Source organism: Salmo salar, chromosome ssa01, assembly GCF_905237065.1.
Source record: "Salmo salar chromosome ssa01, Ssal_v3.1, whole genome shotgun sequence".
Taxonomy (NCBI): Eukaryota; Metazoa; Chordata; class Actinopteri; order Salmoniformes; family Salmonidae; genus Salmo; species Salmo salar.
The window spans coordinates 141,215,663-141,240,872 of record NC_059442.1 but is presented as its reverse complement, the minus strand read 5'-3'; the positions used below and the strand labels follow the sequence as shown (position 1 = coordinate 141,240,872).

Genomic DNA, 25,210 nt, shown 5'->3' with positions numbered 1-25,210 from the left:
TTTCAGATATTGAGGCCTGTCTACCAGGACAACCATGGTACCTTGGGTAAGCCATTTACTACTGACTAGGATTTTAATGAACAAGGTGGTTTTGCAGGACAATTCTATCTATAACCACTGTACTTCTATGTACCCAGGCTAACGCCCAGTGTGTGTTTTTGTGCGTGTGATGTCTCTCAGCAGGGAGGATATACCCGGGTCAGGCCAGCATGCCCCAGAAACAGGGGTCTGGCGGTGCCCCGCCTGGGGGTGTAGGACTAGCAGGCCGGACCACCTTCCTACGACGCTCCGCTAATGCCAAGATGTCTAAGCCATCTGAAGCCAACCTCTCTGGCCAACCCCCACCCAGCTACCAGCAGGTCCAGAGCTCCAACTTTGCTAACTACCAGAACTGTACTATAGTACACTCCCATGTACAACACGACAACCCGCACGGCAACTATGGCTACGTCAAAGCAGCACCCAAGATCCTTATCTTCCCCATCTTTGTTCAGGTGTGTGTGTGTGTGTGTGTGTGTGTGTGTGTGTGTGTGTGTGTGTGTGTGTGTGTGTGTGTGTGTGTGTGTGTGTGTGCACGTGTTTGCGTGTGTGTGTGTGTGTGTATGTGTGACTCACCATTTTTGCATCTCTCTGTTATTGCCATTAGGGGTTTTCCCCTTTTATTTTGATCACTTTTAAGAAAACCACGTTTGTTGCAGTGCTTCTCCTCTCTGTGTATCTGTGTAGCAACATATGATTATGTCATAAACACACTAGAATGAACCACATTTCCTCTATATGTCCAATGTCAAGGTGTGAGTGTATTGCACAACTGGACTACCCACTTCCCAGGATTCTACAATGGTCTGTAATAGTACTTCCTGTTGACTAACTGAATCACCTAGCTGCACAGTGAAACAGCCATCCCTGTGGTCTCTCTAGCTCCAGTCCGGGTCCACAAGAGGATGTGGCTACCACCCCCGCTGCACTAGCGCTTTTAGCCTAGCGCCACTTCACAGATTGAGCATCTCACAGACTCCTGCAGTCACAGCTCACACTGTGAGGATCTCTGTAGAGACTGGTGCGACTGTAGCTACACGAGAGCCGCCAGCTGCACAGCCTGTATTGTTCCCTTTGGTGGGCAGAGAGCATGGAGCTTGGAGCTAATATGGAGATGGTACTGTAGCTACATGCTCCCTCATGTACAGCTATGTTCATGAGAACACCCCTCCCAGATATGTCTATCCTTGAAACATGTCTATCAATCTGTATCTCTATTTAGTGGTATTTGTGAGTGTTGTGAATGATATTGGACTGTTATAGCAGGGTTATGAGTTTAGTATCAGTGACTTTTGTTGTAGTATTGTGTACTGTCATTATAAGCAATATTAGTAAATGTAGTGTGTTTGAAGTGATATAAAACTGCAGTATTTTGCCATGGATGATAATGTAATCTTCATTTAATTCCTAGTATGTTGCCTAAATGTAATCTAACTTTAATCTAATGTCAATCTAACCCTTAACTCTCCTCTCCTCCTGGGTGTGCAGCCTCTGGACCTGTGTAACCCCACACGGACACTGGTGGTCTCTGAGGAGATGATCCTCCACGAGAGCAAGCACCTCTCCATTAAGGTAAACGGCTTCTGACAAGAGGTGTGTGTGTGTGTGTGTGTGTGTGTGTGTGTGTGTGTGTGTGTGTGTGTGTGTGTGTGTGTGTGTGTGTGTGTGTGTGTGTGTGTGTGTGTGTGTGTGTGTGTGTGTGTGTGTGTGTGTGTGTCAGGATCAGTAAAATCAGTGAGATGGGACATGTCAATGTTAATGAGAATATTTAAGAGATGAAAACGTTGTGAGAATCTGACACAAGTCTCTATACTGCCATTCTAGTTCTCTTCATTCATATTCTACAACTGCAAATGTTGGGTTTGTTTAACTGTCAAAATGTTTGTGGAATGCAGTATGAAGATTTTTCCCAGCCCTTGTCAATGTTCTTAAATACCCTCCCAGTGCCTCTGTCTTTGATGTGTTGTGTAATACCAGCAGAGAACAGAGGAAACAGAGAAAGAGACCACAGTTTGAAAACCTCTGGGTGGCTGCTGCACTGCATTGGACTTCTATACTATTGTTTTCTCTTGGCTTTTCCTCTCCTCTCCTCTCCTCTCCTCTCCTCTCCTCTCCTCTCCTCTCCTCTCCTCTCCTCTCCTCTCCTCTCCTCTCCTCTCCTCTCCTCTCCTCTCCTCTCCTCTCCTCTCCTCTCCTCTCCTCTCCTCTCCTCTCCTCTCCCCTCAGACAGACAATGATACAGGACTAGCATTGGAACAAATATTTTGCTAGTTTGACAGAATCCATCTCATAGAGTTTGTTTATCATAGAGACGATGCTGACAACTCGGTTCAAAAATAACTTTACATCTCATAACTATTTGAAAAGGGAGAGAGAGAGAGAGAAGATTGCTGATCAAACTGTTCATTGCACAGGACAGTGTATCTACATGAGGGGCTGTTGTTTAGTAGTGGGGAATTAATTATTTAGGACCCAGAATGGTACTTCTGGAGGGTTGCACAGTGACCGGCTTTTATTTAATGGATCAAAGGGTTCCTATACTTTTGAAATCTCTGCTATGATAAATTCTCTTGTATCTCCCTCTCTCCCTCAGCTCTCTTTTATGTCCTGCTCTGTGTGTGCACTCTGGCTTTTCTATGTAGCTCTTCCATGTTTCTGTACAGTATGTCTCTGTCTCTCTCTGTGTCATTCTCTCTGTCTCTGTCTCGCTCAATTCAATTAAAATGGCTTTATTGAGATGGGAAACATATGTTACAGTGCCAAAGTAAATGGAATAGACAATAAACAAAATGGAAATAAACAAGGGAAACTTCTTCACACCTTCAGTGAGCTGTCATTTCTACTTGTAACACTTTTCTTTGTTCCATATGGCTCTTTAACACTGTATACCAGTAGTTGCAATTCATAGGTCATTGTTTATGACAGAAAATGTACATTGATATTCATTTCTAGAGAGTTTGTCAGCGAAATTTATATCCATTAATTTGGAAATATTTGACTCATGTTATATAAGAGCAAACATAGTTGAAAGAAATGTTGAGGTTGTGGCACAGTGTTTAATGGGAAACTGTTGTGAATAGCATTGATAGAGAAAAACAACAAGTACTAAAAAGATATATGGTCTATCTGTCAATCTGAAATTCACAGATTATAGTAAACGTTGCTTACTGTACAGTACTGTATTGCACACATACAGTACCAGAGATAAAGTGATATTGAACAGGGGTCACACACTTACTAAAAGGTCAGGACAATACGCACAATGATCTGAGGCATGATATTGTTCTGTGTTCCCCATTGCCTCTCTCATTCTTCTTCTCTCTTTTTCCGCTCTCGCTTGCTCTTTCTTTCTTTCTTTCTTTCTTTCTTTCTTTCTTTCTTTCTTTCTTTCTTTCTTTCTTTCTTTCTTTCTTTCTTTCTTTCTTTCTTTCTTTCTTTCTTTCTTTCTTTCTTTCTTTCTTTCTTTCTTTCTTTCTTTCTCTCTCTCTCTCTCTCTCTCTCTCTTGTTCCCTCTGTCACGTTTCCTGACCTGTGTGTAGTGTTATCAGTGGGAAGACCATATGGCCTCCAGAACTTCCTCTACAGTTAGTTATCAGTGGCTACATAACCATTGAGTAGCATCATCAGTACAGTACAATGGACAGGGGGACTTTATTTCATTTATGACACATTGGATCCGGGCAGTAGTTTCAATCAAATACAGTATTCACTAAATTCATATGCTGCCTCTCTCTCTCATATTTTATAAATCATACTGTTTTAACGAGAACCCTTCAAAAATAGCAAGTACAAAGGGCCATTGTTGCCCATATTTGCCCTTGTAGTTGTAAGTGCCTGTAAGTCCTGCAGTCATTCTATAGACTGGTGGTTGAATGTGACTACCTCCCTTTGGCCTTGGCTTTAGTGGAAAGATACAATACAAGGTTGTGATGGTGAGGGTGGATATTATAATACACAGAAGTTTTCCATCCTGTGTTTTCTGGGAATGAGAGAGCGGAGCAAGATAGGGAAGCCATGCCAAGCAGGGCAGCCATTGTGATAATATTGTCCAGGAAATGTGATGGAGAGGTGTGTGTGGGGGGCAGAGAGGAGGGGGGGGGGTGGTCTAGGAGAGGAAGACCAGGAGGCCCTGTTTACTATCGAGGGGGGTTGCTAGGTGGTTGGCAGAAAGGGTGTTTGACCTCACTCAATATATGCACAGTGATGTGATGTCAAGTTTTAGCAAGATGAGATTTTCAGCACTGTTTAACTCAGTCTCTCCCCTCTCTCTCTCTCTCTCTCGCTCTCACAAACACACACACACGCAAACACACACACACGCACAAACATACATCCTGACAAGTTGATTCTGGATGACCTCCCTATCTATCCCCCTCTCACCTCCCTGAGAAGACAAAAGAGATCAGCTGTGATGTTTTTGTTTGTTGAGGGGTGGGCTTAAAAAACAACTGTGACCCTGTTGACTTGAGTCTTCTTGACATTCTCTTCCTCCCTGAGGGGTTCAGGTCTGTGGACATGTCTAAATGATTGATAGCAGACAGGAGAGGAGGGAAAGAGAGAGGGAGGGAGTGGGGGCTGTGTGCGGAGGACTGGATGTTAGAATATCCCTCTATCACCTGCTCTGTTGGTTTCAACTGTGTTCATATTATTGAAACGTTTTTGTCATGTAGCTGTGTGTGTGTGTGTGTGTGTGTGTGTGTGTGTGTGTGTGTGTGTGTGTGTGTGTGTGTGTGTGTGTGTGTGTGTGTCTACTGCAGATAAAAATGGACAATACTGCATACGTACTGGGAAGAATTGCCTTTTCGGTTCCAATTCTACACAGTTTTTTTCATATTCATTGTGTCAAATGAGCTTTTCAGATCCTCACTGTGTTTCGGAGGAGAGCATTGGAGCTGCATGGTAATTGTGGCCCCTGGCTGGGACTTGATAAAAGAAGACAAATATTTAACAGTCCATGTTTGTAGATAATCAGTGTGGGGCCAGACATCTCTGAAGATTGGCACTGTTTTAATTAGAAATCTGTGTTGTTACAGATTTTATCTTAGTGTTGCAAGCCTGGCCGTACTAACCCTGGGTGCACATTAAACTCCTACACGCACGCACGCACGCACGCACGCACACACGCACACACACACACACACACACACACACACACACACACACACACACACACACACAAACACACAAACACACAAACACAAACACGCACGCGCACGCACGCACGCATGCACACACACAAGTAATAGTGGTTGAGTGCTTTTCTGAAGATAGTGAGTATAGAGATAAGCTTATTGATATCACTGCACCAACCATACTCCACCCACACACAGATAGACAGACAGACCAACAGACCACAACAGCAAGACCCTCAGCATCCTCTCGATCTGCATAGAAACAACATTCACAAAAAAAACACACACCCCGCCCACACATAGCCTACACACACTGTTTGCTGTACTGTGTTGATGCATATTATGCAAGACCTTTGCTGTAGCTTCCTTGGTGTTGCCCAGAGGTGGTTTACTGAGTGTGTTGTTTGTTTAACACTAATGTGAGGCATGACTTTTAACAGTTTGTGTTGTGCCTTCTGTTAAGAGAAACAGGGAAATACTTACCACTGACATACACGCACACACACACACACACACACACACACACACACACACACACACACACACACACACACACACACACACACAACGCACACACACACACAAACAGACACACATTCATGCACATAAAGTATTTGCATACACATAATTATTTATCGCAAACAGAATTGCACAAAGTATATTCAAATCTTATCAAATGCTTGTGAAATGCTTACTTACAGGCCCTTAACCAACAATGCAGTTTTAAGAAACTAAACTAAAGTAAACAATAAAAAAGCAACAATAAAATAACAATAACGAGGCTGTATACAGGGGGTACCGGTACCGAGTCAATCTGCGGGAGTACAGGTATTTGAGGTAATATGTACATGTAGGTAGAGGTAAAGTGACTATGCATAGATAATAGATAATAAACAGCGAGAATCAGCAGCGTAAAAAAAGGGCGGGGTCAATTGATATAGTATGGGTAGCCATTTGATTAGCTGTTCAGCAGTCTTATGGCTTGGGGGTAGAAGCTGTTACAAAGCCTTTTGGTCCTAGACTTGGCTCCGGTACCGCTTGCCGTGTGGGAGCAGAGAGAACAGTCAATGACTAGCGTGGCTGGAGTCTTTGGCAATTTTAGGGCCTTCCTCTGAGACTGCCTGGTATAGAGGTCCTGGATGGCAGGAAGCTTTGCCCCTGTGATGTACTGGGCCATACGCACTACCCTCTGTAGTGCCTTGTGGTCGGAGCCAATGCAGTTGCCATACCAGGCGGTGATGCAACCAGTTAGGATGCTCTCGATGGTGCAGCTGTAGAACTTTTGAGGACCCATGCCATATCTTTTCAGTCTCCTGAGGGGGAATAGGAGTTGTCGTGCCCTCTTCACGACTGTCTTGGTGTGCTTGGGCCATGTTAGTTTGTTGGTGATGTGGACACCAAGGAACTTAAAGATCTCAACCTGCTCCACTACAGCCCCGTCGTTGCGAATGGGGGTGTCTTCGGCACTCCTTTTCCTGTAGTCCATGAATATCTCCTTTGTCTTGATCACATTGAGGGAGAGGTTGTTATCCTGACACCACATTTCCAGGTCTCTGACCTCATCCCTATAGGCTGTCTCATCGTTGTCGGTGAGCAGGCCTACCACCATTGTGTCGTCAGCAAACTTAATGATGGTGTTGGAGTTGTGCTTGGCCACGCAGTTATGAGTGAACAGAAGGGGACTAAGAACGCACCCCTGAGGGGTCCCTGTGTTGAGGATCAGCGTGGTAGATTTGTTGTTGCCTACCCTTACCACCTGGGGGTGGCCCGTCAGGAAGTCCAGGATCGAGACGCAGAGGGAGGTGTTTAGTCCTAGGGTCCTTAGCTTAGTGATGAGCTTTAATAACCTCTTAACCTCTATGGGCTAGGTGGGATGCAAGCGTCCCACCCGTGGTGCACTCCATCAACAGCAGGTGCATTTCAAGAGCGGCAAATTTGAATCCAAATAAATGTCAAAATTCAAATTTTTCAAACATACAACTATTTTACACCCTTTGAAAGATAAACATCTCCTTAATCTAACCACGTTTTACGATTTCAAAAAGGTTTTACGGCGAAAGCATAAATTTAGAGTATGTTAGGACAGTACATTTACAAGAGTTGTGTGTAATGTTTTGTCAATTCAAAGACAGGGTCACCAAAACCATAAAACCAGCTAAAATGATGCACTAACCTTTTACAATCTCCATCAGATGACACTCCTAGGATATTATGTTAGACAATGCATGCTTTTTTAGTTCTATCAAGTTCATATTTATATCCAAAAAACAGCGTTTTACTATGGCATTGATGTTGAGGAAATCGTTTCCCTCCAATAACCGGCAGTCAAGTCAGCAACACAAATTAAATAATTAAAATTAGAAAACATTGGTAAAATATTATATTGTCATTTAAAGAATTATAGATTTACATCTCTTGAACGCAATCAACTTGCCAGATTTAAAAATAACCTTACTGGGAAATCACACTTTGCAATAATCTGAGCACTGCGCCCAGAAAAATACGCGTTGCGATACAGACAAGCCGTCATGTTGGGGAGATCTAAAATCGAAAATACTATGTAAATAATCCATTACCTTTGATTCTCTTCATCAGATGTCACTTCCAGGTATCACAGGTCCATAACGAATGTAGTTTTGTTCAAAAAAGCTCATCATTTATGTCCAAAAATCTCCGTCTTGTTAGCACATGATCTAAGCCCGCCGGACTTCACTTCATGAACGAGGGGAAAAAATATATTTCCGTTCGTTCAAACATGTCAAACGTTGTATAGCATAAATCATTAGGGCCTTTTTTAACCAGAACATGAATAATATTCAAGGTGGACGAATGCATTCTCTTTTATAACGTATTGGAACGAGGGTACCCAACATGAACTCGCGCGCCAGGTGTCTAATGGGCCATCATCGTTCCATGGCTCTTGTTCGGTCAGATCTCCCTCCAGAAGACTCAAAACACTTTGTAAAGGCTGGTGACATCTAGTGGAAGCAATAGGAAGTGCCAAAATATTCCTCAGCCCCTGTGTTTTTCAATGGCATAGGTTTAAAGGTAATACAACACATCAGGTATCCACTTCCTGTCAGAAAATGTCTCAGGGTTTTGCCTGCCAAAGAGTTCTGTTATACTCACAGACACCATTCAACCAGTTTTAGAAACTTTAGAGTGTTTTCTATCCATATATAATAAGTATATGCATATTCTAGTTACTGGGTAGGATTAGTAACCAGATTAAATCGGGTACATTTTTTTATCCAGCCGTGCAAATACTGCCCCCTAGCCCTAACAGGTTAAGGATATGTCCCTTTTTTTAAATTTTCACCTAAAATGACATACCCAAATCTAACTGCCTGTAGCTCCGGCCCTGAAGCAAGAATATGCATATTCGTGGTACCATTTGAAAGGAAACACTTTGAAGTTTGTGGAAATGTGAAAGGAATGTAGGAGAATATAACATAATAGATCTGGTAAAAGATAATACAAAGAAAAAACCAACCGTTCTTTTGTATTTTTTTGTACCATAATTTTGAAATGCAAGAGAATAATGTATTATTCCAGCCCAGGCGCAATTTAGATTTTGGCCACGAGATGGCATCAGTGTATTTGCGAAGTTTTAGACTGATCCAATGAACCATTGCATTTCTCTTCAAAATGTTGTATCAAGACTGCCCGAATGTGCCTAATTTGTTTATTAATAACTTTCCATGTTCAAAATTGTGCACTCTCCTCAAACAATAGCATGGTATTCTTTCACTGTAATAGCTACTAACTGGTCAGTGCAGTTAGATTAACAAGAATTTAAGCTTTCTGCCAAAATAAGATATGTCTATGTCCTGGGAAATGTTCTTGTTACTTACAACCTCATGCTAATCGCATTAGCCTACGTTAGCTCAACCATCCCATGGACGGGACACCGATTGGTGTTGAACGCTGAGTTGTAGTCAATGAATAGCATTCTCACATAGGTGTTCCTTTTGTCCAGGTGGGAAAGGGCAGTGTTGAGTGCAATAGAGATTGCGGATCTGTTGGGGCAGTATGCAAACTGGAGTGGGTCTAGGGTGTCTGGGATGATGGTGTTGATGTGAGCCATGACCAGCCTTTCAAAGCACTTCAAGACTACAGACGTGAGTGCTACAGGATGGTAGTCATTTAGCCAGGTTACATTGGTGTTCTTGGGCACAGGGACTATGGTGGTCTGCTTGAAACATGTTGGTATTACAGACTCAGGCAGGGACAGGTTGAAAATGTCAGTGAAGACAGTTGGTCAGCGCATGCTCGGTGTACACGTCCTGGTAATCCCTCTGGCCCTGCGGCCTTGTGAATGTTGACCTGTTTAAAAATCTTACTCACATCGGAAACGTTGAGTGTATGGTGTTGGTCCAGTCCTGTGTGGTGAAGTTTCACTGACACACATATTATGCTGAAAAACTAACCGACACACACATGTAATAGCAGCTCCAGTGCAAAGGACCCGTCCAGTCACCATTGAGACCTAGCGCATTACAATAGGTTATACAGGCGTTCTCTCTCCTGCCTGTCTCATTGTTTGGCCCATCCACTGACAGGCAGGAGACAGAGAAGTCCCTCTGCCAAAATACCCCCCCACACCCCCGATACAGCACAACCCAAAACACACACACATTAGGGCCAGGAAGGAAGGCAGTTTAGGAAGGCAGTGTGTGTGCCCTTCTCTTCTCTCACACGCAAGCCTCCCACTCCTTTACCCTCACCTTTCACAGCCCCCTACCCTTCAAACATGTACCAGCCATAATTGGTCTTTAGGGTGGGTGACTGCCAGTTTGTTTCATTAGTCAGTCAATTAAAGTGCTGAAAATGCTTACACCGCAAGCAGTTGTGGACTGGTGTCTGTACCTTCATATTTCTCTATGTTAGCAAGGCTTTTGCTTTAGTGGGTCAGAAGAATACTAAGAAAACTCATGAATAAGTTAGACTAGCTAGGGTTTCGATTAGTCATGCATTCACACAACATGCAAATGTAATCTTTAGGGGGGCTTTGGAGGTTGAAGCAATGTTTCTCTATAGACCATGGTGCTCTGTCTTCCTGTGTGAACTACACTTCCTGTTGCATAGAAGGTTGCAGTTTAACACTTTTCTGAAGGCACTTTGAAGAGGCGAGAGGGGCTGTGAATGTGTGTGTGTTTGTGTGTCTGTGTGTTTGTGTGTTTGTATGTGTGTGTGTGTCAGTATGTGTGTGATTCTCTGTCCATGACACCAGATACACAACTACTCTGACATTGCAGGGTGACAACCATCGAGATTACCATCTATCAAACATTTAAAAAAAAACTATTGAGATTATAATCTATCAAACATTTTAAAGACAATCAAGATGATCAGCTTTCAAACATCTTAAAAGACTAGCAAAATGATCATCTATCAAACATTTTAAAATACTATCAAGATTATCATTTCAAACATTTAAAGGAATATCAAGATTATCGTCTATTTTGATTGGGAAGTGTGTCCAATTTCGATGATTCTGAGAAATGTCATAATTGACATAGAAGGGCAGTTGACAATGAAAAGATGGGGCCGATAGACATGGCCACTCTGTTTCTGGATCCTAAGCAACTTGGCAGTATTTAGTTTTTTATGTGTTATTTCCTACATTATTAGCTCAGAACGTCTGTTGCACTATTACATACAGCCGGAAATAACTTTGGGATATTAGAGTGGCGGTAACTCACCAGCATTTCTCCCAGAAATACTACATTCCTAAATTGTACCTTTTGTTCGTACCCCACAAGGCAATTCCACTTATCCCAGAGACTGCTCCAAGACGCTGCCGGCGGAGAAGAGGTTTTCGGAGTGGACTTTCAGTCCGACTCAGGAGGTGTGCATACTATCCACCACTTCCGAGTGTATTACTTGGTAATGTTCAGTCCCTGGACAATAAAGTAGATGAGCTCAGGGTGAGGACCTCCTTCCAGAGAGACATCAGTGATTGTAACATACTCTGTTTCACGGAATCATGGCTCTCTATACTGTCCCTGCCCATACAGCAAACTGTGTTTTCAGTACATTCGGCAGACCGGAATAAAGGACTCTCTGGGAAAAAGAAAGGCGGAGGTGTATGTTTCATGATTAACTACTCATGGTCTGATTGTGGTAACATACAGGGACTCAAGTCCTTTTGTTCATCTGACCTAGAATACCTCACAATCAAATGCCGACCGTAATTACCTCCCGAGAGAATTCTATTTGGTCATTGTCACAGCCGTGTATATTCCCCCTCAAGCCGATACCACAACAGCTATAAAGGAACTACACTGGACTTTGTGCAAACTGGAAACCGCATATCCTAAGGCCACATTTATTGTAGCTGGAGACTTTATTAAAGCAAATCTTAGAAGAACGCTTCCGAAGTTTTATCAACACATTGCCTGCGCCATTCACGCATAAAAAACTCTCCACCATTGTTACTCTCCATTCCAGGAAGGCTACAAGGCCCTCCCCCACCCTCCCTTTGGCAAATCAGATCACGCCTACATCCTGCTCCTCCCTTCCTATAGATAGAAAGTAGGACTGTTCAAAGGACTGTTCAACACTGGTCTGACCAATCGCTTCAAGATTGCTTTGTTCACTTGGACTGGGATATGTTCTGGGTTGCCTCTGACAATAACATTGACTTATACACTGACACGGTGAGTGAGGTTATCAGGAAGTGTATAGGGGATGTTGTTCCCACTGTGATGATTAAAACCTATCCAAACCCAAAACTGTGAATAGATGGCAGCATTCGTGAACCACCGTATCTAACCACAGCAAGGTGACTGGGAATATGGTTTAGTACAAATAGTCCAGTTATGCCGTTCGTAAGGCAAAATGTCAGTACAGAGAAAAAGTGGAGTCTCAATTCAACGGCTCAGACACGAGGCGTATGTGGCAGGGACTCCAGACAATCACGGATTATAAAAGGAAAACCAGGCACGTTGCGGACACTGACGTCTTGCTCCCAGACAAGCTAAACACTTTATTCGCCCGCTTCGAGGAAAACACGATGCCGCCGACGCGGGCCACCACTACTCCCGTGGACTGTGAGATCTCATTCTTTGTGGCCGACGTGAGTAAGACATTTAAGCGTGTTAACCCTGGCAAGGCTGCCGACCCAGACGGTGTGTTTAGGGACATATTCAATCTCTCCCTATCCCAGTCTGTTTTCCCCACTTGCTTCAAGATGACCACCATTGTTCCTGTACCCAAGAAAGTGAAGGTATTACTATCGCTGCGTAGCACTTACTTCTGTCATCATGAAGTGCTTTGAGAGGCTAGTTAAGGATCAAATCACCTACAACTTAACCGACACCCTAGACCCACTGCAATTTGAATAAAGCCCCAATAGATCCAGGGATGACGAAATCGTCATCGCACTGCACACTGCATTTCCCATCTGGACAAGAGGAATATTTATGTAAGAATAGTGTTCCTTGACTACAGCTCAGCCTTCAACACCATAGTACCCTCCAAGCTCATCACTAACCTCAGGGCCCTGGGTCTGAACCCTGCCCTATGCAAATGGATCCTGGACTTCCTGATGGTCCGCCCCCAGGTGGTGAAGGTAGGCAACAACAGCTCCACTATGCTGATCCTTAACACAGGGGCCCCACAAGGATGCGTGCTCAGACTCATCCTGTACTCCCTGTTCACCCATTACTGCGTGGCCACACACGTCTCCAACTCAATCATCCAGTTTTAAAACCATGCAACAGTGGTAGGCCTGATTACCAACGATGATGAGACAGTCTACAAGGAGGAGGTGAGGGCTCTTGTGGAGTGGTGCCAGGAAAATAACCTCTCTTTCAATGACAACAAAACAAAGTAACTGATCATGGACTTCAAGAGACAGCAGAGAGAGCACGCCCCCATTCACATCAACGTGGCTGCAGTGGAGAAGGTGAAAAAAGCTTAAAGTTATTTGGCATATACATCACTGACAATCTGAAATGGTCCACTAACGTAGACAGTGTTGTGAAAAAGACGCAACAGCGCCTCTTCAATGTCAGGAGCCTAAAGAAATCCAGCTTAGACCCTAAGACCCCCACAAACTTTTACAGATGCACCATTGAGAGCAACCTGTCGGGCTGTATCACTGCCTGGTGCGGCAACTGCACCGTCCACAACCATAGGGCTCTCCAGAGGTTGGTGTAGTCTGCCCATCGCATCACTGGGGGCAAACTGTTTGCCCTCCAAGGACATCTTCAGCACCCAGTGTCACAGGAAGGCCAAGAAGATCATCAAGGAACTCAGCCACCCAAGCTGTTCACACCCTATTACCATCCAGAAGGCGAAGTCAGTACATGTGCATCAAAGCTGGGACCAAGAGACTGAAAAACAGTTTCTATCTCAAGGCCATTAGACTGTTAAACAGTCACCACTAGCCAGCCTCTGCCCAGTACCCTGCCCTGAACTTAGTCACTGTCACTAGCTGGCTACCACTTGGTTACTCAACCATGGAACACTGGTCACTTTAATAATGTTTACACACTGTTTAACCCACTTCATATGTATATAAAGTTTTCAAGTCAAGTCCTATCCTATTTAACTTCTATGGCTAGCACCTGCGGGACACAGCCAGTGAAATATCAGGGCGGAAAAATCAAAAACAACAAAATGTCATAATTCTAATTTCTCAAACATACAACTATTTTACACCATTTTAAAGATAAACTTCTCGTTAATCTAACCACATTGTCAGATTTCAAAAAGGCTTTACAGCGAAAGCAAAACATTAGATTATGTTAGGAGAGTACATAGACAAAAATAATCACACAGCCATTTTCCAAGCAAGGACATGTGTCAATAAAACCCAAAACACAGCTAAATGAAGCACTAACCATTGACGATCTTCATCAGATGACCCTCCTAGGACATCATGTTACACAATACATATATGTTTTGTTCGATAAAGTTCATATTTATATCCAAAAACAGCATTTTACATTGGCGCGTGATGTTCAGAAAATGTTTTCCCACCAAAACGTCCGGTGAATGTGCACATCAATTTACAAAAATACTCATCATAAACATTGACAAAATATATAACAATTATTTTAAGAATTATAGATAGACTACCCCTGGATGCAACCGCTGTGTCAGATTTTAAAATAGCTTTACGGAGAAAGCACATTTTTCAATATTCTGAATACATAGCTCAGCCATCACGGTGAGCTATTCAGACACCCGCCAAGTTCGGGGCAACCTAAACTCAGAATTAGTATTAGAAATATTCTCTTACCTTTGCTGATCTTCGTCAGAATGCACTCCCAGGACTGCTACTTCCACAAGAAATGTTGTTTTTGTTCGAAATAATCCATATTTATGTACAAATACCTCTGTTTTGTTCGTGCGTACAGATCACTTATCCAAAGGCATAACGCGCGAGTGCGGAACGAGAGACGAAAAGTCTAAATGTTCCATTACCGTACTTAGAAGCATGTCAAACGCTGTTTAAAATCAATCTTTATGGTATTTTTAACGTAGAATTGCGATAATATTCCAACTGGACAATAGCATATTCATTCAAGAAGAAAAAGAAGGAACGGCGTGCTCGCGTGACTGCGCATATCCAATCCCTTTGTTGCCAGGCAGACCACTCAGAAACTGAGCTCCTGTTATCTGCCCAGTGACAGGAAAATGCTCAAACCACTTTCTGAAGGCTTTAGACAGCCAATGGAAGCCTTAGGAAGTGCAACCTCCCCCACAGACACTGTAGCTTCGATAGAGAATCAAAAGAAGAACTACAATTCTCAGACTTTTCACTTCCTGCTTGGATTTTTCTCAGGTTTTTGCCTGCCATATGAGTTCTGTTATACTCACAGACACCATTCAATTAGTTTTAGAAACTTCAGAGTATTTCCTATCCAAATCTACTAATAATCTGCATATTCTAGTTTCTGGGCCAGAGTAGTGACCTGTTTAAATTGGGTACGTTTTTCATCCGGACGTGAAAATACTGTCCCCAAGCCCCGACAGGTTAACTATTGTTGTACAATTCTTCAGATGTACTACATATTCTATCCATATACTGTCAATAGTATCTATACAGTACATCCCTTCACACACACACAGTGTTAAACAAACATATTTTAGAATTTAGATTCTTTAAAGTAGCCACCCTTTGCCTTGATGACAGCTTTGCACACTCTTGGCATTCTCTCAACCAGTTTAATGAGGTAGTCACCTGGAATGCATTTCAATTAACAGGTGTGCCTTGTTAAAAGTTCATTTGTGGAATTTATTTCCTTCTTAATGTGTTTCAGCCTATCAGTTGTGTTGTGACAAGGTAGGGGTGGTATACAGATGATAGCCCTATTTGGTAAAAGATCAAATCCATATTACGGCAAGAACAGCTCAATTAAGCAAAGACAAACAACAGTCCATCATTACTTTAAGACATGAAGGTCAGTAGATCCTGAATATTTCAAGCTCTTTGAAAGTTTCTTCAAGTGCAGTAGCAAAAACCATCAAGCGCTATGATGAAACTGGCTCTCATGAGGACCACCACAGGAAAGGAAGACCCAGAATTACCTGCAGAGGAGAAGTTCATTAGAGTTAACTGCACCTCAGATTGCAGCCCAAATAAATGCTTCACAGAGTTCAAGTAAGAGACACATCTCAACATCAACTGTTCAGAGGAGACTTGATGAATCAGGCTTTCATGATCAAATTTCTGCAAAGAAACCACTACTAAAAGGACACCAATAATAATAAGAAACTTGCATGGGCCAAGAAACATGAGCAATGGACATTAGACCGGTGGAAATCTGTCCTTTTGGTCTGATGAGTCCAAATTTGAGATTTTTTGTTCCAACCACCGTGTCTTTGTGAGACGCAGAGTAGGTGAACGAATAACTTTTGCATGTGTGTTTCCCACCTTGAAGCACGGAGGAGGAGGTGTGATGGTGTGGGAGTGCTTTGCTGGTGACGCTGTCTGTGATTTATTTAGAATTCAAGACACACTTAACCAGCATGGCTACCACAGTATTCTGCAGCGATACGCCATCCCATCTGGTTTGTGCTTATTGGGACTGTCATTTGTTTTTCAACAGGACAATAACCCAACACACCTCCAGGCTGTGCAAGGGTTATTTGACCAAGAAAGAGAGTGATGGAGTGCTGCATCAGATTACCTGATCTCCACAATCACTCAACCTCAACCCAATTGAGATGGTTTGGGATGAGTTGGACCGCAGAGTGAAGGAAATCCAGACAACAAGTGCTCAGCATATGTGGGAACTCCTTCAAAACTCTTGGAAAAGTGTTCTTCATGAAGCTGGTTGAGAGAATTCCAAGAGTGTGCAAAGCTGTCATCAAGGCCAAGGGTGGCTACTTTGAAGAATCTCAAATATAAAATATATTTGGATTTTTTTTACACTTTTTTGGTTACTGCATGATTCCAAATGTGTTATTTCATAGTTTTGATGTCTTTACTATTATTCTACAATGTAGAAAATAGTAAAATAAAGAAAGACCCTTGAATGAGTAGGTGTGTCCAAACTTTTGACTGGTACTGTATATACTTTATATATATATATATATATATATATACAGTTGATGTCAGAAGTTTACATAAAACTCGTTTTTCAACTACTCCATAAATTTCTTGTTAACAAACTATAGTTTTGGCAAGTCGGTTAGGACATGCATGACACGTCATTTTTCAACAATTGTTTACAGACAGATTTTTTCACCTATAATTCACTGTATCACAATTCCAGTGGGTCATAAGTTTACATACACTAAGTTGACTGTGCCTTTAAACAGCCTGGAAAATTCCAGAAAATTATGTCATGGCTTTAGAAGCTTCTGATAGGCTAATTGACATCATTTGAGAAAATTGGAGGTGTACCTGTGGATGTATGTCAAGGCCTACCTTCAAACTTGTCTCTTTGCTTGACATCATGGGAAAATCAAAAGAAATCAGCCTAGACCTCAGAAAAAAAATTGTAGACCTCCACAAGTCTGGTTTATCCTTAGGAGCAATTTCTAAACACCTGAAGGTACCGTCACACCGCTCAAGAAGGAGACACATTCTGTCTCCTTGAGATGAACGTACTTCGGTGCGAAAAGCGCAAATCAATCCCAGAACAACAGCAAAGGACCTTGTGAAGATTCTGGAGGAAACACGTACAAAAGTATCCATATCCACAGTAAAACGAGTCCTATATCTACATAACCTGAAAGGCCGCTCAGCAAGGAAGAAGCCACTGCTCCAAAACCACCATAAAAAAATCCAGACCACAGTTTGCAACTGCACATGGGAACAAAGATCGTACTTTTTGGAGAAATGTCCTCTGGTCTGATGAAACAAAAATAGAACTGTTTGGCCATAATGACCATCGTTATGTTTGGAGGAAAAAGGGAAAAAGACGGAGGCTTGCAAGCCGAAGAACACCATCCCAACCATGAAGCACGGGGGTGGCAGCATCATGTTGTGGGGGTGCTTTGCTGTAGGAGAGACTGTTGCACTTCACAAACTAGATGGCATCATGGGGAAGGAAATTATGTGGATATATTGAAGCAATGACCCCAAGCATACTGCCAAAGTCGCGGCAAAATGGCTTAAGGACAACAAAGTCAAGGTATTGGGATGGCCATCACAAAGCCTTGACCTCAATCCTATAGAAAATTTGTGGGCAGAACTGAAGAAGTGTGTGCGAGCAAGGAGGCCTAGAAACCTGACTCAGTTACACCAGCTCTGTCAGGAGGAATGGGCCAAAATTCACCCAACTTATTGTGGGACGCTTGTGAAAGGCAACCCGAAACATTTGACCCAAGTTAAAAACATTAAAGGCAGTGCTACCAAATACTATTTGAGTGTTTGTAAACTTCTGACCCATTGGGAATGTGATGAAAGAAATAAAAGCTGAAATAAATCATTCTCTCTACTATTATTCTGACATTTCACATTCTTAAAATAAAGTAGTGATCGAAACTGACCTAAGACAGGAGTTTTTTACTCGGATTAAATGTCAGGAATTGTGAAAAACTGAGTTTAAATGTATTTGGCTAAGGTGTATGTAAACTTCCGACTTCAACTGTATATAAACTCCAGAGTCCAACATTACTCGCCCTAATTGTTAGATGTTACTGCACTGTTGGAGCTAGGAACTCAAGCATTATCAACACCTGCAATAACATCTGCTAAATATGTGTATGCAACCAATATAATTGGATTTGATAAGCAAGCATGTTTGTGTTTGTGAGTTTGTGTGTGCTTATGAATATGTGTTTAGCAAAAGAGCATCTAGTGTGTTGTGCGTCAATGTCAACTTTTTTTGCAATATATGCATAGTGCTGTTATGTCGAGATTTAGCGATATGAGATTCTCAGCCAAGTTTAATTCAGTCTCCTCTCTCTCTCTCTCTCTCTCTCTCTCTCTCTCTCTCTCTCTCTCTCTCTCTCTCTCTCTCTCTCTCTCTCTCTCTCTCTCTCTCTCTCTCTCTCTCTCTCTCTCTCTCTCTCTCTCTCTCTCTCTCTCTCTCTCTCTCTCTCTCTCTCTCTCTCTCTCTCTCTCTCTCTCTCTCTCTCTCTCTCTCTGTAGGTGACCGTGTTCATCTATACAGACCTGATGTTGGTGACCAGAGAGGATGAACCAGGGAGATGTAACGTCCTACAGAACCCTCTATTTCTCAGACAACTACGGCTACAGGACGGTCAGTGTTTCAACTCTTAAACAAAAACCTTAGAGCTGGTCCTGGTGCTATTAGACATGACCCCAACATGAACCCCTTTAACCCCCTGTCCCTAAAACAGCTTTGACGGTCAGTGTATAAACCCCATAGGCCTAACCTTGACCTTGTTGACCTGACCGATCATAGACTTGACAGTTACCCTCAAACCCTCAACCTCAGACAATGCTGAGACTACAGGATGGATTTCCTAAAAACAGTTGAGACGCGAAGAAGGTACTAGTTGCTGACCCTTGACATGGACCTTACTCTAAATCTGACCCTTAGCATCTACCATGTGTAGGCCAGCAACAGTGAATTACATCTCCCTGTAAGATAGAGATCCATAAGGTGTATTTTTATATATTTTTTAATCTAATTTTACTGCTTGCATGAGTTACTTAGCCTCTCTAGAGTATGTGGGACGAAATCGTCCCACCTACTCAACAGCCAGTGGAATCCCGTGGCGCGTTATTCAAATACCTTAGAAATGCTATTACTTCAATTTCTCAAACATATGACTATTTTACACCATTTTAAAGACAAGACTCTCGTTAATCTAACCACACTGTCCGATTTCAAAAAGGCTTTACAACGAAAGCAAAACATTAGATTATGTCAGCAGAGTACCCAGCCAGAAATAATCAGACACCCATTTTTCAAGCTAGCATATAATCTACCATTATCCAAATGCGCTACTGTTTTTCAGCCAGGGCCTGCAAAGACATCATTCAGCGGTTTGCCGCCTTCTGAGAGCCTATGGGAGCCGTAGGAAGTGTCACGTTACAGCAGAGATCCTCAGTTTTCAATAAAGAGAGTGTAGAAGCCCAAGAAATGGTCAGACAGGCCACTTCCTGTAAGGAATCTTCTCAGGTTTTTGCCTGCCATATGAGTTCTGTTATACTCACAGACACCATTCAAACAGTTTTAGAAACTTTGGAGTGTTTTCTATCCAACGCCAATAATTATATGCATATTCTAGTTTCTGGGCAGGAGTAATAACCAGATTAAATCGGGTACGTTTTTTATCCGGCCGTGAAAATACTGCCCCCTATCCATAACAGGATAAACACTCCACTCAGTTGGCACCTTGCAAAGAATACAGTAGTGTGGCCCACAGTATAACAAAGCACTGCAGGTCAAATAAATGCCTCTTACTGTCAATGCATGTGTTCATAATGTAGAGAGGAGATGGAGAGGGTTCTGACTCAGAGTAGAGAGCTGGGGTTACAGTAAGCCAGAGCCGGCTGGATGCTAGTGAGATCCTTTCAGTGTGAAGAGGCTGTAAGTATATGTGAGTGTGTGTGTGTGTGTGTGTGTGTGTGTGTGTGTGTGTGTGTGTGTGTGTGTGTGTGTGTGTGTGTGCTTTCACGAGAAAGTGAGATCTGTTGATATACTGTACATAGGGATCAGGTGGCAGAGAGTCCAGTCATACTGATCAGCTGTGGTTGGACAGTGTGGAGCCCAAACCGAGTCACAATATCCTGGGGTGTCTGTGTCCTGTCCCGCCGCATCCCTGCAACGACACTGCTCAAAAAAATAAAGGGAACACGTAAACAACACATCCTAGATCTGAATGAAAGAAATAATCTTATTAAATACTTTTTTCTTTACATAGTTGAATGTGCTGACAACAAAATCACACAAAAATAATTAATGGAAATCCAATTTATCAACCCACTGAGGTCTGGATTTGGAGTCACACTCAAAATTAAAGTGGAAAACCACACTACAGGCTGATCCAACTTTGATGTAATGTCCTTAAAGCAAGTCAAAATGAGGCTCAGTAGTGTGTGTGGCCTCCACGTGCCTGTATGACCTCCCTACAACGCCTGGGCATGCTCCCGATGAGGTTGCGGATGGTCTCCTGAGGGATCTCCTCCCAGACCTGGACTAAAGCATCCGCCAACTCCTGGACAGTCTGTGGTGCAACGTGACGTTGGTGGATGGAGCGAGACATGATGTCCCAGATGTGCTCAATTGGATTCAGGTCTGGGAAACGGGCGGGCCAGTCCATAGCATCAATGCCTTCCTCTTGCAGGAACTGCTGACACACTCCAGCCACATGAGGTCTAGCATTGTCTTGCATTAGGAGGAACCCAGGGCCAACCGTACCAGCATATGGTCTCACAAGGGGTCTGAGGATCTCATCTCGGTACCTAATGGCAGTCAGGCTACCTCTGGCGAGCACATGGAGGGCTGTGCGGCCCCCCAAAGAAATGTCACCCCACACCATGACTGACCCACCGCCAAACCGGTCATGCTGGAGGATGTTGCAGGCAGCAGAACGTTCTCCACGGCGTCTCCAGACTCTGTCACGTCTGTCACGTGCTCAGTGTGAACCTGCTTTCATCTGTGAAGAGCACAGGGCGCCAGTGGCGAATTTGCCAATCTTGGTGTTCTCTGGCAAATGCCAAACGTCCTGCACGGTGTTGGGCTGTAAGCACAACCCCCACCTGTGGACGTCGGGCGATCATACCACCCTCATGGAGTCTGTTTCTGACCGTTTGAGCAGACACATGCACATTTGTGGCCTGCTGGAGGTCATTTTGCAGGGCTCTGGCAGTGCTCCTCCTGCTCCTCCTTGCACAAAGGCGGAGGTAGCGGTCCTGCTGCTGGGTTGTTGCCCTCCTACGGCCTCCTGATGTACTGGCCTGTCTCCTGGTAGTGCCTCCATTCTCTGGACACTACGCTGACAGACACAGCAAACCTTCTTGCCACAGCTCGCATTGATGTGCCATCCTGGATGAGCTGCACTACCTGAGCCACTTGTGTGGGTTGTAGACTCCGTCTCATGCTACCACTAGAGTGAAAGCACCGCCAGCATTCAAAAGTGACCAAAACATCAGCCAGGAAGCATAGGAACTGAGAAGTGCTCTGTGGTCTCCACCTGCAGAACCACTCCTTTATTGGGGGTGTCTTACTTATTGCCTATAATTTCCACCTGTTGTCTATTCCATTTGCACAACAGCATGTGAAATTTATTGTCAATCAGTGTTGCTTCCTAAGTGGACAGTTTGATTTCACAGAAGTGTGATTGACTTGGAGTTTGAGCAGTATATATACTGTATGTCTGTAACGGTTGCCTTTAGAGAGAGTGGACCAAAACGCAGCGGAGTTAGTGTTCGTCATATATTTAATTACGGCAAGAACACTATACAATACAAAACAATTAACAGTCCTGTCACGTTAAACACAGTAACACGAACAGAAACAATTACCCACAAAACTCCAACGGAAAAACATGCACTTATGTGTGACTCCCAATCAACAGCAACGAACTTCAGCTGTGCCTGGTTTGGGAGCCACACACGGCCCAAAACAAAGAAATACAAACACATAGAAACAGAACATAGAACGCCCACCCAATGTAACACCCTGGCCTAACCAAAATAAAGAACAAAAAACCCCTCTCTATGGCCAGGGCGTTACAATGTCTGTGACGCACTTTAGAGCACCCTTATCTCTCGCTTTTTATGTCTCACTCTCACTCTCCCCCACCCTCTCTTTCATTATCTCTCTCTCTTTCTGTCTTCTCTCTTATTCCCAAATCTGCCTGTTCTATCTCACCATCCATGCCTGAGGGGACATCTGTCATTAAATATGGTACCTTATAAAACTCCCCTCCCTCCCTTTTTCTATCTGTTTCTCTCTGTCTCTCTCTGTCCCTCCCTCATTCTCTCTTTCACTTTTTACTTTTACATATTCCCTCTGAAATGACAGCTCAAACTAAAACTTTATATAATTGTCCCTAGGACAACACCCCATTAAAGCGCCGGTTTTAGATATTGAACTATGTGTTGTTATCAGTGTAACAGTTCTACCATTCAACAGTCCAGTATGTGACTGCCTTCTTTGACATACGAAGTGAGCTACTGGTCAGGCTAGGGAGAGGTTAGCTATTATTATGTGTTTAATCCAACAGATGACAGGGCATTACATTATGTTACATTACATTATGTTACATTACATTATGTTACATTACATTAGCTCATGTTCTGGCCCCGGAGACACAACACACAGGAGGGGGGTGTAGTAGGTCTATCCTCCCCATGAACTGTGCTCTCAGCTGGGTCACGCTCTGCACGGTTTTCCCCTGCACCCCTCCACCACAGTGGAATAGGAAGTCATCAGGGGATGGGAGGGATGTGTGTGTGTGTGGGAGGGGGGTGTACAAGGAGGGTGCATCTCCACCCGCCTATCATTGTTATTTTAGTACGGCAAGGCCTCTCAGGAAAGAGGCTCCGGGGACTGTGTTTGTTTCAACCAGGGTGGTGTGTGTGTGTGTGAGTAAGTGAGGTGGGGCAGAAGTGGGACAGGGGATTTCCTGTGACCCTGTCACCTACTATAGAGACAGGGGTGTGGAGCGTGGGAAAGACAGAGGGAGCTAAGAGAGAGCACCACAACAGACACACAAACTACACCCCCACACACTGTTGTGTGTACCTGCAGAGCACAGTCACATCAAGCAAAACATTTGTTATTTGCAAAACATCACATGAAAGGGGCCTGTTATTAAAAGGGCCCTTATATAGTATGACATTTTCTTATTTAGCATTTGAGAAGCATCTTATAAAGGCCATATGAATTCTTCATAAAGCATGACAAGTTATCCTTTGTTATCCTTTTTTAAAGAATGATTAAAATAGCCCAACAGTATTAGTCCAAAAGTATCAGTCCAACAGTATTGGTCCAACAGTATTAACAGGCTGTAATTGCCATACAAGCTGTGATCTCCCTCCCCATGTGCAGTAGATGTCTTAAAGTGACTCAGGCGGCTCTCCTGCAACTGTAAAATAAATGCAAGAGTGACCTCTGCTGTTGAGTTGGGAGAATCGCAAGCATTCTGATCTGGTTCTGAAAAACAATTTGAGATTGCAGCGAGGAGATGCAGTATTCTGCCTAACAATCTCACTCGGCTGCCCCCCGGGGTTAGCCCAGTGATACACAGGCTGTCCATGGAAGTCTGTGTTGAACGAGCAGTTATCTCTTTCGAAATACTAATTTGATGTACAGTGCATGTACACTGTCACAGAAACACGACTGCCTTCAATGTGAAGTTCTAACATGAGTTGGGATGGTAGGAGGGAGTTTTATTATTTTATTTGCCTGAGAATGTTCCTTAGTCAGTAAATATAGTGCTGAAACTGTGATACTGACTTTAGCATAGGATCAGAAATATTGTTCATGTAAAATCAGTAACCAATTACGATTACACCTTAATTGCTGTGTTTGTCATAGTCAGTCAGGTTCTATGTACAGTTGACTTTTCGTGTCATAAATCAATTTAACAGTGGTATTATTTATGGTTGACCAATATGCTAATTCATGCAGTAATTAGTGAAGTAACAGTATTGAACCAGTATACTAATATCATAATATAGTTATTAGATAGTTATTAGATATTGCACATATTATTGTAGGTGAGTATACAGCAACCCTTGGGGACGAACATGACCTCAGTGGTGTGAAGGGTAGAGTGTGTTTAGGTGGTCAGTGTTCCTAAGGGATACAACTGCACAACAGAATCTATATTAGTTCACTATATCTCTGTCTGGATCTCCCCTAGCAAATGACAAGATAATAGTGTCTGGTACAGCTAGTGTTCTACCTAGCTCTTATTTCTCTGACCATGACTTTGGCATAGGCAGGTACCCCCACACACACACTTTTCTCCTTGTTGGACAGTAGGGTTGAATGGCGGGAACCCAGTTATCGAGATTTACCGCCCAAAACCACTTAATTTTCAAGGAATAAATAACTGCGAGAAAACGCTCTTTTGTAATAAAATATTAGAATAAATTATTTATATGAACATGATGTGAAATGGAACTGCTAAATTATGTGATGTCTAAATCTGCAATCTCTACGGCCTTCTCTCTGGTCACTGTATGATCAACGCTCAAGACCGACAGCCCATCTCAGTATGTACACCTATTATCTCATAATTTATTGGGACAGTTACACCTACATTTGCTGCAGCATAGCCTGTGCTACAGTAATATAAAAAGCGAATGCACGTCTAATTTACACATCTCCATCTGGCTTTCTGGGGTCACCTTGTTTATTTATTGTCGTGATATATATTATTTGTTTAATTTAAATTGCAGCTACAGAGTTTGAAACACTCCTATATCGTTGCTTTAAATCAGTGCATGAACGAGCACTCTCTCAGCAGTCTCTCCCTCTCCATCAATTCCATTCAAATTGCATCCAAAATAGATAATCCTGTTCAAGATTGATATATAGGCATATACTGTACAGTGGATTCAGAAAGTATTTAGACCCCTTGACTTTTTGCACATTTTGTTACATTACAGCCTTATTCTAAAATTGATTCAATAGTTTTTT

General features: G+C 43.0%; 1 protein-coding gene across 5 annotated transcripts in view; it reads left to right on the top strand.

Annotated features, from left to right (window-relative positions):
• The window catches only part of LOC106565973 (regulator of G-protein signaling 3), a 202,382-nt gene that overhangs the window by 44,176 nt on the left and 132,996 nt on the right, over positions 1-25,210 (top strand). For 4 of the 5 annotated variants that reach the window (XR_006757932.1, XM_014133716.2, XM_014133701.2 and 1 more), the window contains 4 exons: positions 7-46; positions 181-494; positions 1,528-1,611; positions 18,733-18,844. Coding sequence is in view for 4 of the 5 variants with exons in the window: in XM_014133716.2 (XP_013989191.2) it covers positions 7-46; positions 181-494; positions 1,528-1,611; positions 18,733-18,844 (550 nt within the window). In the remaining variant the exon portion in view is untranslated. Of the gene's footprint in view, positions 1-6; positions 47-180; positions 495-1,007; positions 1,157-1,527; positions 1,612-18,732; positions 18,845-25,210 lie in introns of those variants that run through there. The other variant, XM_014133724.2, reaches the window with a different exon arrangement.